Genomic DNA, 13037 nt, shown 5'->3' with positions numbered 1-13037 from the left:
TGGTTGGGTTGGTTTCTGTTCACTGGCTCTACATTTGCCAGGATTCTTTGGGGAGGCAGTCACAGGAGTGAGGTGCAGTTACTTTTCCCAAGAGTTAGGGGAACTCCTGCTGCCTGGTAACACAAACAACCCTGATATGTTCCTTTCTCCAAGAGGAGATGTAATGACAATTGTCTTTTGGCACAATTGAACTCTAGAAATTCCATTTTTGTTTTTCCAGAGGTCTGAATCACAAATAACAGAATTTTGTGCAGTTGGGACCAGGAGCCCTAGTAAGGATGGGTGGCCCTGGTGGCCAGCAATGCTCACTATTACTGCTCAGAGAGAGGGGGCCAGTCATGGGAAGAGACTAGATTTCGGTGTTCAACAAACGGGTAAAATTCTGGTTGCTGCATTTTCTAGATTTGTGTTCTAGGGCAAGTCATATCATCTATATGAGCAGACATTTCCTCATTTTTAAAGTGGAATTTCCAAACCTAGAAGAGTTCATGCGGAAGGCAATGAGCTGCTGGAGCGCAGGCATAACACAGGCACCCAGTGCATGTCCCACCCAGTGCCCCGCCATCACAGCAATGACTTGACTTTAAACAGTCTTCTTTTTGGAAGCAGTCGCTTTTAACCTAAGTTGGAAATACTTACTTTTGGAGATAATTTGAAACTTACCCAAGTATTAAAGTATCAGCTACATTTTTAATGAATGGATCCCTTGGAAGAAATCATCTCTCATCTACCATGATTAAATTTCCCACAGTTTAGCAGTGAATGGGCAGGTGGCCTAATTAATTTCAATACTGATTGCTCCATCACTGGTTTTATTGTTTTGAATATGCAAAAAGGATTCTCTAAAAATAAATGACACTGAATTCCAGCAATTTCAAGGCTGAGTGACTCCTAAATATTTCTTTATTTTTTTGAAAACAGTTTTTCAGTGTAGGTGTCTTTTATTTATTTCAAACAAATGGCAGTAGTTTATTTCGAATGCCTTTGGGTGCATTATACCATATTTATAGTAACATAATAGAAAATATATAAAGTTTGGGTTATAGAAATATTTATAAATTATTCATTATTCAGACTTGATTTCAACAAAGACAAGGCATCTGTAAGTGACTGTAATAAATTAAAGTCAAACTAAATTATTTTCATTTACTTTAAGTCAGACCTTACTCCCTTCACCTTCTACTACATACTGACTTTCAAAAGGCAGGGCTGTAATTGGCCAAGATTTCAAAAGATCTCACATTTGTTAGGCCGTAAGAGAAAATTAAGTGTATTTCTCTTGGTATCTCAATGTTTATCATTTAAAGCCAATGCATGAATGCTTGTTAAAGTCATCACACATAATATATTCTTATATTAATGGATTGTTTTGGTTTATCAAATTTTCATCACTGGGCAATTATGTTTCTTTTTCTTTTTTTCTTTTTTTTCTTTTCTTTTTTGAGACAGAGTCTCACTCTGTCACCCAGGCTGGAGTGCAGTGGTGTAATCAAGGCTCACTGCGTTCTGGACTTCCTGGGCTCAAGTGATCCTCCCACCTCAGCCTCCCATGTAGCTGGGACTACAGGCACGTGCCACCATGCCCAGCTCATTTTCTTATATTTTGTAGAGATGGGGTCTTGCTATGTTGCCCAGGCTGGTCTCAGACTCCTGGGCTTAAGTGATCCTCTCTCCTTGGCCTCCCAAAATATTGGGGTTACAGGAGTGAGCCACTGCACCCGGCCTGATGATGTTACCTGGTATCCAGAGGAAAGGAAAGAGGAATGGTTGCTGCCTTTAGGAGCACAGTGAGTTGGGAAGGAAGAATAACATCGTGGATTGATGACAAAACTTAGACACTTCTAAACAAACAGATATGTAAAACACTGGGGTTTTTAGGCAACTGGACTGGAGGCAATTTCTATGAAAGGCTTCCTGTAAGACTTAAAGGTTAAGGAGAGCATTGGGGAGAGATTTTTTTTCCTTAAACCAATGGCACTGGGACCTGGGCTGATGAGAGGTGCACTGCCAGTTTTCTGCCTGGCATTTTTGCTCAAAGGGATGCTTTTAGCTGCCCAGAGCTTTAAGGAGCTTTGACCAGGAATAATGCTCTTTCAGATTCAAGAAACAGGCAGTTTTCCATTCTAGCCTGGCCTCAACTGCTAATCAGCTGTGGAACTCTGAACACATGTGCCTGAATTACTCTGCCCCTGTTTCCTCACCTGCAAAAACAATGGGGAGGGAGGGAGGTCTCAAGCTTGATCAGGGATCAGAATCACCTGGAGAACCTGTTCACTAAACAGCAATTGTGCTGGGCCCCCGCCCCAGGGATCTCAAATTCAGGGTCCTCCTTCAGGTTGGGGCCCGAGAATTTGCATTTTTGATAAGTTCCCAGGGGATGCTAAGGCTGCTGCTATGGGACCACACCTAGAAGGGCCCAGGTGCACACAGAGCTTCCCACAGTGGATTCTGACAATGACTCTGAATGCTTTTAAAAGCCTATTGTTTGGTAAGACTGGTGATATGGCTTTGGGAGAGCACGGTTCTCCTTTTGAGTTCTTTTTAGCACAAACCCAAGTTCAGTGCACCCCGTGGGGGAATGGGAGGGACTCTGTTTATGAGAACTTGGTGGGCCACCCACCCAGCTGCGGGTGTTCACTCAGGGTAGGTGAACTAAGGTGACCTGTGGATGAGTGTAGCAGGATGTAACGGAGGAAGAACCCACGAGGTATGCCTGCTGCTCATCCTTACACATTTTACACCAAGGCCAGTTTGAGCTCACGAAAACACTATGGTATCCTAGTCCAGACTAGTCCAGATTTCGATTAGAGGAAAGAGAAAAGCCCTTGTAATAATTCTCTTGCTTTAATCACTGTTTTTGGAGATTTAGGTATATTAAGGCCAATGCCGAGTTGTGATTACAGGATCAAAAAAATCCCCACTGAGGCAGAATACTAAATAAGTCATGCTCTACTCATACTTCGGTGATGAAGGACGGTTATCAGCTTCGATAAGTGCCTTTTACTGGGAATGAGTCACAGTCCTGGCACAGCAGCTGCGCCCGTGCTGTGAATGTGCCACAGGGCACCTGCCAGGTTCTCTCACAGTCATTGCCTCGTTTAATCACTAGTGATTCCATGAGTTGCCAATAAGGAAAGTACTCCTAAGAGGGACTAAGAGATGTGTTCAAAGTCACACAGCCAGTAAAAAAATCAGAGCCGGGATTTGAACCAGGAACTTGTGCTTCAAGTTCGAGTTCCCACGAAGAAAAGGCTTCCTAAGAGATCATCTGGGTCCTCTACCTCTTACAGATGCCTGCCATGAGTTATAAAAAGAAAACAAGTTTGACCAACTGGGCTACAATTTGCAGTTTTGCTTTTAAACATTAGATTACACACGATTGCTCTACTTTTCACTATTTGGCAAAGTATGATTTCTTTATGTTAAAAGTACCAAACAACTTGTGTTGGATTTACAAGAACAAATTCTTCAAGGCCTTCTGTCTTTAAAAATGCATGAACGTTGGCTGTGTGTCTTCTTTAGCCTTCTCAGACTTAACAGGCAGTTTGTGGGACTTAGTACTTCTCTCGGTTAGTTCACGCTATTGTGAGACTGATTTGCATAGCTGGTTCCAAATTATTCTTTTGCAGTCTATGTCTGTTAGCTCCAGCAAAACATTCCTGTAGACAGGAGCGTAGTGGACGGAGGGGGCACTGTTGCTCGCAGAGAATCTTTTTACTATTAAAGTATTTTTCCCTGAAAGCGTTCTCTAGAGATGCCCAAATTAAAATCAGACCACTAGATACATTCAACATGCTTGCCTGCTTTCCAGGAGCTGAGTAGCCAATTATCTGCATCACACACTGCGTCCTAATCTGAATTATATCTCAGTATTGGCTTCTGGAGAGCTCTTTCTGAAACAACTGTGTCAAAAGGGAGAATGGATGGAAAACAAACTTTAATTCTGGAGCAAATCACAGGAGAAAGAAGACAGGAAAATAAAAGATACAGGCACTGTAAATCAAAGTACATAAAACTTTTAATGAATTAACTTTACAAAAGACAAATGGCATCAAAACATCAGACGAGTTTGATACAAAACTGGTCCTAGGCTGTGAGGACTAATTCTGGTGATGGATGGCGACGTGCTGCTGGCATGAGACACATGGAGCAGAGGGAAGAGAGCCGTGGGTCCCAACGGGGGCCCTTGGACACCACTGGCAATGAGACAATGGGTGAGCAGAGACTCCGTGTGGGGGACAGAATCAACTTATTCACGAATACTGTGTGTTTGAATATCAGACCAGCAGATGCGGTTGGCGAGCTACCGTATTTTCCAGAAAAGAACATGCACCAGAAGATAATATACACCCCCTAGTTTTATTGCCTTAAGAATGTGTGTGTTTCACCTTTCTCCTCTGTTAGTTCTCTCAACACTTTTCTTCTATCATGCGCACTTCTTTTCCCTTTTGCTTGGGAGCAAGCACAGTGCAAGTGGCAGAACAATCTGGGCACACATCAGACACCAAACGGTATGCCACTGGGTCATGGGAACGAGTCTGCAGAGGCTCCATAGGACAGACAGCACGCACATCAAAAACAAGGGACAGAAGTTGCAGTCAGAAAGTGTGTGATACCTTCCTGAAAATACAGTCTTCTTGCCAAAATGAAGGTGACTCTTCAGGATGCCACGTTGCTCTGGGAAAGGGACCTTGACATTTCTGTGTTTACAAAGTACGTCTTCAGGTCCCCCTTTCCTTTCACATTGATTATTCCTCGACAGGTGCACGTGTATCCGAGGGTCTGCAGGACGAGGCTCGTCTCCTCGGTAACCTAGAAGGCACAGGAACATGGGAAAATGGGCTTAGTACATACATTGATACAACCCATCTGACTCAAGGATGAAGAGCTAAAAAAAGCACCATGCTCTTTGACCCAGGAATTCCACTCCTGAGAAGTTAGTAGAAAAGTGAGAGTAATCCACAAGAAAAAAAGGTTGTAAAGGACAATGTTGTTTAATTCAGCGCTGGGATAGTGAAAAACTGGAAACAACCTAAAATTCAAGTACTCCAGTAAACTACGGTGCCACCATGATGCTATCATGGATGAGACAATGTCGAACCATTTCACCCAGAAAAGGAATTGAGCCTGGATCCAGGCTATGATTTCAACCACGTGATGTTATGTATTCACACTGAGAGACCTGGAAAAAGAGTAAACCAAAATAGGCTGGAGTGGTGGGATTCTGGATGATGTTTATACATTGTCATGAATGTCCTTTCATGAAATAATAAACATTAATCATAGATTTCAGTGTCCATGGGAGGAACACCCTGAGAAGGAGCACTGAACACTGTCAACCCCTGCAAATGGTCGCGTCTGTCAGGTTTGATGCCTGTGAGTGAAGTGACCTAAAACTGAAAGAACTGTGGGAATTTGCACTGGTGTCCTCATGAGCATGACGCTCCCAGTCGAGTCTCAAAGGTCTCCTCGCTTCACTGCATTGAAATGGGGGGCTAAGGAGGGCAGCCCCTCTTGCAGGCCGCTGGCTTGACAGGACGACTTATTTCCTGCCATTGCACCGACAGGCGAGGGCCCCGGCAGCCAAACCATGTCCAGGCCCTGTGGGTCAGATGGCCGTGAACTTGCTGGCTCTGACGGCTTCCTCCTCAGTGGAGATGCACTGTTCCGTACTGGCTCTCTCAGCTTCCGCGTGTGCTGCGCCTTCCTTGGGACACCCTGTCTGGGACTGTGGGCCCGCACCTGCCTGGGCTTAGGCTGCCTGAGTGTGGAGGAGCTGCAAAAGCAGAGAACCAGTGAGGCACATAGGCGTGGTCTGAGGGTGAGGCCTCAGCTTCTGAGGCCAGGGAAGACCCCTCTGTTGGCTACCTGCTCCTCCACCCAGTGTCCCCTAGCAGGTATCTGAGTTTGGGCAGACAGAAAGCCCTGGTAATGCTGCTTTAGAACCATGAGAAAAAGGCACAAAGGAGCAATCTCCTCCCACTTCATCCGAGAAAGCAGCTGGCATGGCTGCAACAAGGGCACCTGTGAGACCCTGGCCACCTCCAGCACTGGAGTGACAAACCTGTGCCAGGCAGGTGTGGCAGGGCTGGGCAGCTTGCAAGCCACACAGCAGTGTTATGGCACACAGCAGCGTTGTTGTGGCACAGCAGCGTTGTTATGGCACACAGCAGTGTTGTTGTGGCACACAGCAGCATTGTTATGGCGCATAGCAGCGTTGCTATGTCACACAGCCTTGTTGTTATGTCACCCAGCAGCGTTGTTGCGGCACACAGCAGTGTTGTTATAGCACACAGCAGTGTTATGGCACACAGCAGCGTTGTCATGGCGCACAGCAGCGTTGTCGTGGTGCACAGCAGCGTTGTCGTGGCGCACAGCAGCGTTGTCGTGGCACACAGCAGTGTTACGGCGCACAGCAGCGTTGTTATGGCACACAGCAGTGTTATGGCACACAGCAGCGTTGTTCTGGCGTATAGCAGCGTTATGGCGCACCGCAGCACTGTTATGACACACAGCAGTGTTATGGCACACAACAGTGTTGTTCTGGCATATAGCAGTGTTATGGCACACCGCAGCGCTGTTATGACACACAGAAGCGTTGTTGTGGCACACAGCAGCATTGTTGTGGCACACAGCAGTGTTACGACACACAGCAGCGTTGTTCTGGCACATAGCAGTGTTATGGCACACAGCAGTGTTGTTATGGCACAATTTTGGTTGTGGTGTGTCCTGGGGAAGGTGCAAAGGTGGGGGCCATGTCAATAGCAAAGCTCCAGCCTCCTTGGACTTGGAGACTGAGAGGGGCCTTGAGGACAGACGCCGCTGTTGGGGCAGAGGCAGAAGTGCAAGGAAACCATGAGGGGCTGTGCTCATGAGAGCCCAGGACAGCATCCAGGGACACCCAGAACCAGGGTGAATCCTCCATGCACAGATCTTAAGGACGGGCTATGGAAGAATCATCCACCCTTCTGCAATGTCATGGAAGGACAGCCCCTAGCACAAGATCCACATGTGGGTCCTCAGGACCCTGATGAGCAGAGCAGAAAGGAAAAGGAAGCACAGGTGCCAGATGCCCATGTCCTGCTGCTCTGGTCCAGCCCAAGTCCCAAGAGGAGGGCAGGAGCCCAGGGAGTGCTTTGTGTATTGGATAAGAACCGAAAGAAGATGAAGAAAACCAAGAAACTCAGGTTTGCAAATTCTGCAGTCATTGGACAAGTGGCCTTCCACACAGAGAACAAACCAATCTTTTGGTACTTTGGGGGTTAACTGTTGAGGTATTTACTGGTGCTAATGTCACTGGCATTTTAAAACTATCCATGGGTGTTCATAATGCCAAACCACCCGCCAATCAGCACCGCATGATTAATGGGAAACCGGGAGGAAGAAGCTGTCCATCTCGATGCGCACTGGTTACTATGCCTCCAGGCCTAGGAGAAGCCCGCAGCATTGCAGAGTGGGCTTGCTATGCTGTTCTTGGGGTTTCCAGGCTAGAAAGCATGCTGGGAGTTAAATGCTCTTTAATAAAAAGAACCCGTTCCTCAGGCCTAGGAGAAGCTTATTAATGGTCTGGGCATCGTTTTTTATTTTCCTGGCATCTCACTACTATTTTTTGCACATAAATGGAAAAGAGAGCTTACTGGAGTGGGGAAGTGAGCCACACCTTCGGGATTAAAAACCTACCCAAATGCAGCCCTTCCAGCTTCTGTGCTAAGGAAGCAAACACAGGTCTACAAACATGGCTCCCTACTGACAGGCAGAAACCTGTCTTGTTTCCCTCCAGGGATCAGAAGTCATGGAGCAGGTGCAGGTGGCTGACCTGCCCTGAGTCACATGGAGCTTTATGAAGCCCAATATCCTCTTTGAGACACACATGAGCTCAAACTCATTTCAAACATCGACCCCTAGGAGATTTACGATCTCCAAGAGGGAACACTCTCCATGACCTGCCTCGCTCAAATTGCTTTTGATACTTATCCCAGGTGCTTAAAAGCTGCTAGGGGAGCTAGAAAGCATATTAAAAACTGCCATAAATCTTCGGAGTATTCCGGGTGTTGTGCTGGGGACATGGGCTGGCCTGCAGGTGGGAAAGTGAGTCCTTGGTAGGGGCAGGCCTCTCTTCCCTGCCAAGATAAGACCCGGGGTTGTCCAGGATTGTAGGAGCATCCCTGGGCATTGGAAGTGGCTAGCGATGTTTATGCAGAAAGTCCCGGAAGCCTTGGTACCATCAGGAAATGATTAGACTAGGCTGCCAAAACGCCCCACGATTCTTGTTCTGGCTGGGCAACTGAGCAGTCTCCACAGATGATGACCACAGCTGCAGCCCCAGGGAGAAGAGCCTCGTCTTGCACCCTAGCATGAGGGGAGGCAGCTGGAGCCGGTGTTGGAAACTCACTCCAAGTCTGATCTCGTGAGCAGATCCTTGGCAATGGCCAGTTTGGTTGGAATATTTCCTCTCCACCTCCCATTAGTTTTCTTTTATCTCTTCCTTCTCTTTGTTGGACTTTTACTTACTTTGTAGCAAGTGTTGACTCAATCTAAATAAAAGAAGGCAGACACTTAGAAGTAATGTTTCCTCCATTCCATACAAAAATTAAAGATATCCTTTAGAAAGACCACAGGAATGAACGAGGTGGGGTAAATATGAAAGGCAGGTAAGTTGAGGTTTAATAAAAGCCCATTCTGACAACAATGGAGGGGACGGTCTTTTAAAGAGGAAAGGACGGTGCCAGTCTGTGCAGTCAATTTTAGGAGGCAAGGCTATTTGCGTGTCTTGGCTAAGCTGAGACACACACTATAGGGATTCATCAAAAGCCCAGAAGGCCACCATGATAAACCTATTGTGAGAGTCCGGTGACTTTCATATAAATTTGCCATTTAGCAGAAATTCATTTTCCAGAATGTAACATAATGGGAGTGAGACGTGAATCCACTGCTTTGTGAGAGTGAGACAAATAGAGTGTTCAGCACAGACACACACACACATGCATGTACACACACGTGCACACACGCTTCTCACTTGCAGATCCCAGCCCTTCTCTCTGGGTGTCTGGAACTGTGCACAATCAGGTGTACGTGTTCCAGCTGCTGATGATCAGCTCACTGATGAGCTCACTGGAAGGCAGATTGAATTTCACTAATTTCTAGCTATTAATAGAAGCAGAATTTTGAAGAAGGTAAGGAAGGACCATAAAACCTTGGTATCTCCAAGCTCTTCACTGAAACACCTTCTGTGTTGCTAGATGTTTGTGCCTCTGAGGGGGACAGATATTACATTGGCGTGCCATTTTGTCACTATGATAGCAAGCTTCAGGATAGCTTCTCGGCGTAATAATGGTAAAATTGAATGAAATTCTAGTATTAACCAAAATATATTAAGTGGATTTGGGTGTGGGTTGAATGGTGAAAATTAAAAAGGTAATCTCTAACCACAGTTTAAGCAAAATTTCCAAACCATGGTACAAAATGGCTTTACAGTTACATCTTAACCTTGTGAATATGTATACCATTCTACATATATTACCAAGAGTATAATGGTAGATTTAAAATGTAATGACATGCACCTCTTCATCTTCTTATGATTCTTTTCTTAGCTGAGATCCCCTTCTTTCTTCCAAATACTGGAATGAACCATAGCTTCCTGTTTCCACTCTTGCACCCTTCCTTCTTCATTTTTGTCCATTAATGCTGCAGATGTTGCTACTCAGCTGTGAGCCCACTCTCCAACCACACACTGTTCCAATCTCCTTCCTTCACTGGGGGAACCTCAAACCACCTTTATTTTCACTGGTCCCCTCACTCTGTTCTTCCTGTGAGCATTGCCCATGTTCAGGATAATTATTGAAAGCAGCCTTGAACTCCCTTCCCCTTCTGCGCCATCAGCTCACTTCATGTCTGAAAAGGCGGTCTTCACACACTGTCTCCAGTTCCACACCTTTCTTACACAGCCTGTCGTCTGAAAATCGAGTTCTCCAGAGCCTTCCCCAGCCACACAGGCCAGCTGAAGTCCTCCAGCACAGTCACACTTGCAGTGGCACCACCGTTACTTCTGGTGGATAACGGTCGTCTCCAAGAGAACATTCGCTGTACAAGGGCAAAGTTGAGTCTGACTTGCTCATGCTGTAGCCACAGCACCTAATCAGCACGTGGGAGGAGCACAAGATGTGGGTGCGGAGCAAACTGAAGAACAGATTTGACAGAGCTTCTGTCTTTGTAGCCTCCCTTCTTTCTCTTCCTGCTCTTCCTTGATTCTGTCACTGTCAACCTGGGCAGAACCACTGCTCTTTTGTAACTTGGGTGATAGTTTCAGCATAGTTCTAATAACAGATTTTTTTTTCTATTATCTTTTCAGTGATGTTAAAATACTTTTAAAACTATGATATTATTAGTGCTATTGTAATATAGTTACTTTAACCATGATTATAATTGATTTAATGAACAACGGAAATAGTCACACAAAATAATTTTAGTTCTCTCTAACCACTGCTTTTCATTTGTTAGACCTTCCTTTCTCCCTCTTGGGTGGATTCCAGAGCTGCCATTCATATCAACCTTCTATTTCATCTCCCGCCTCTCCCAAGCCTACCACTTCCCCTCCTCCCAATTCAGCTTGAGAGAAGAAGGTGAGGGGTTGTATCTGGTTTTGGTTGCATGTGATCCCTCTCATTTGCAAAGTCCTTTTCAAGGTATTGGCACCAGGAGAAGTAATAAAGGTGGAAGAGGGCACCACTCCTGTACCGAATGCTCAGGGCTGTTGTGCCATCATGCTGGTTGCTGTTGGATCATTTGTTTTCACAGATGCAATTGCCTTTATATTGTTAGAATTTTGTTGTTGTTGTTAACAGTCAATACAGAAACTGACATTTCCCCAAAAATTGTTCTCCAAAAGATTTAAGTAAATTTCAAGGTTTACTTTTTTCCTTTGTTTTAATATATTAGTATCCTTATTATACTTATTTATGGTTCCCAAGAGAACAGACATGGTTGATGAAGGCAGCGCAGACCACACACTGCATTACCTGTATTTTGTCCAGGACTCCAGTGCTGTCCATCCTACTGGCCACATTGACGGTGTTGCCCCAGATATCATATTGCGGCTTCTGAGCTCCAATCACACCAGCTATCACAGGTCCATGGTTAATACCTGTGCCACATCAGAGTTGAGTTAGCAAGATTCATCTTATAGCCATTGTCTTTTTTTTGAGATAGGGTCTTACTCTGTCACCCAGGCTGGAGTGCAGTGGTGCAATCTTGGCTGACTGCAACCTTCACCTCCCAGGCTCAAGCAATCCTCCCACCTCAGCCTCCCAAGTAGCTGGGGCTACAGGAACACACCACCACACCTGGCTAATTTTTTGCATTTTTGGTAGAGACAGAGTTTTGCCATGTTGCCCAGGCTGGTCTCAAACTCCTGAGCTCAGGAGATTCACCTGTCTTGGCCTCCCAAAGTGCTGGGATTACAGGAGTGAGCCACCACGCCAGGCCAAAGCTTCCCTTTTGCAATGGAAAGTTAGGTCAGGAAACAGCCCCAATACTCTTCCAAGCAGTACCTTTGCAGGTACAAAAGAGGTAAGAAATAAATTCTCCTTTGGTTTTGTGGCATACTCAGGAAAACACACTTCCAGTTTAGGCATCTCAAATAATTTATTCCAGCTCTGGCACAGGTCAGAGCACCCAGGGGTCAGCTGCTGGACACTGGCCTGCGGTTCCAGTCTTGCATCTGTCAGCTCAGCTTTTCTTCTGGCCACTGTTCATCTCTGCTTGGTCAGCAGCTCTAGGGGTGGGGAAGAGCCTGGACTGATTATTGCTGGCAACAGGGCCATCTCTAGTTAGTGTAGATGTGTGCTCGATTTGTGGTTCCAACTGATTCTACAGTTAGATACGCTGAAAAGGATGCTAGGAGTGAATTCGCCTCATTATTTGTCCCATCACTTTTGTTGGCAATATTATTCTTCCACGTTGCTATCCCCGAACTGCCTCTGGATGTCACAGTGCATGGAGGTCAAGCAGGGAAGCCCCCTCCTGGGAGAGACTGAGGGTCTGGGGAAAGGAAGACTCAAAGGCCAAGTGAAACGTTGAGTTCGGGCTTCCTTAGAAATCTAACAAGGCTGATACATGGGGTTGAGGTATAGACTTTATCAGTTATTGGACAATCAGGGTAAAGTAGGCATTTAATGTCAATAAACACCACTGGAAGGAGGTCCATTCAGTAGTTCACATGAATCTGAACAATATCACTGAAATCTAGACCAGGAAAATGGCACTTTGGATGTAGCACATGTGACTGGCAAATAGCTGTTCTGGTCCCATGCTGCAGTGCAGGGCAATATTATTTTGGTCTCCGTAAGTTTGATAATAGAAGAGGTCATTCTCCCATTGTGATAGTTAATACTAAATGTCAAATTAATTGGATTGACAGATGCAAAGTACTGTTCCTAGGTGTGTCTGTGAGGGTGTTGCCAAAGGAGATTAACATTTGAGTGAGTGGATTGGGAAAGGCAGACCCACCCTCAATGTGAGTGGGCACCATCTGATCAGCTGCCAGCATGGCCAGAATAAAAGCAGGCAGAAGAACGTGGAGAGATTAGACTGGCTTAGCATCCCAGCCTACATCTTTCTCCTGTGCTGGATGCTTCCTGCCCTCCAGCATCAGACTCCAAGTTCTTCAGTTTTGGGACTCGGACTGGCTTCCTTGCTCCTCAGCTTGCAGATGGCCTAATGAGGGACCACGCCTTGTGACTGTGTGAGTTAATTCTTCTTAATAAACTTTCCTTTATATATACATCTATCCTATTATTTCTGTCCCTCTAGATAACCCTGACTAATATGCCCATGTAATACATTTTTTTTTTTAAGAGGCATAGTAGCAACATTTGAGGAGCCCATTTTCCAAGCTGTCAAAACAGTGTAGAGTCTCTGGGGTCAAAGGGACATGCCCATGTTTGGTGTGGTCATCTCATCTTTGTGTAAGGTAGAGCCCCCGAGAGGGGTTTACTATGCACAGAACTGAGAAAGTAAAAAGAAAAATATGGCCTTTTGGG

At 45.6% G+C, this 13037-nt stretch overlaps 1 protein-coding gene across 2 annotated transcripts in view; it reads right to left on the bottom strand.

Annotated features, from left to right (window-relative positions):
* Positions 1-4000: 4000 nt before the first annotated feature.
* ADCY2 (adenylate cyclase 2) overlaps positions 4001-13037 on the bottom strand; it is a 430631-nt gene continuing 421594 nt past the window's right edge. For both annotated transcript variants that reach the window (XM_054487682.2, XM_054487684.2), the window contains 2 exons: positions 11016-11140; positions 4001-4812 (listed from right to left, as the gene is read on the bottom strand). In XM_054487682.2, the coding sequence (XP_054343657.1) occupies positions 4660-4812; positions 11016-11140 (278 nt within the window). In that variant the 3' untranslated portion in view covers positions 4001-4659. The remainder of the gene's footprint in view (positions 4813-11015; positions 11141-13037) is intronic.

The sequence above is a fragment of the Pongo pygmaeus genome, chromosome 4, assembly GCF_028885625.2.
Source record: "Pongo pygmaeus isolate AG05252 chromosome 4, NHGRI_mPonPyg2-v2.0_pri, whole genome shotgun sequence".
Classification (NCBI taxonomy): domain Eukaryota; kingdom Metazoa; phylum Chordata; class Mammalia; order Primates; family Hominidae; genus Pongo; species Pongo pygmaeus.
This window is presented reverse-complemented; position numbering and strand designations above follow the sequence as displayed.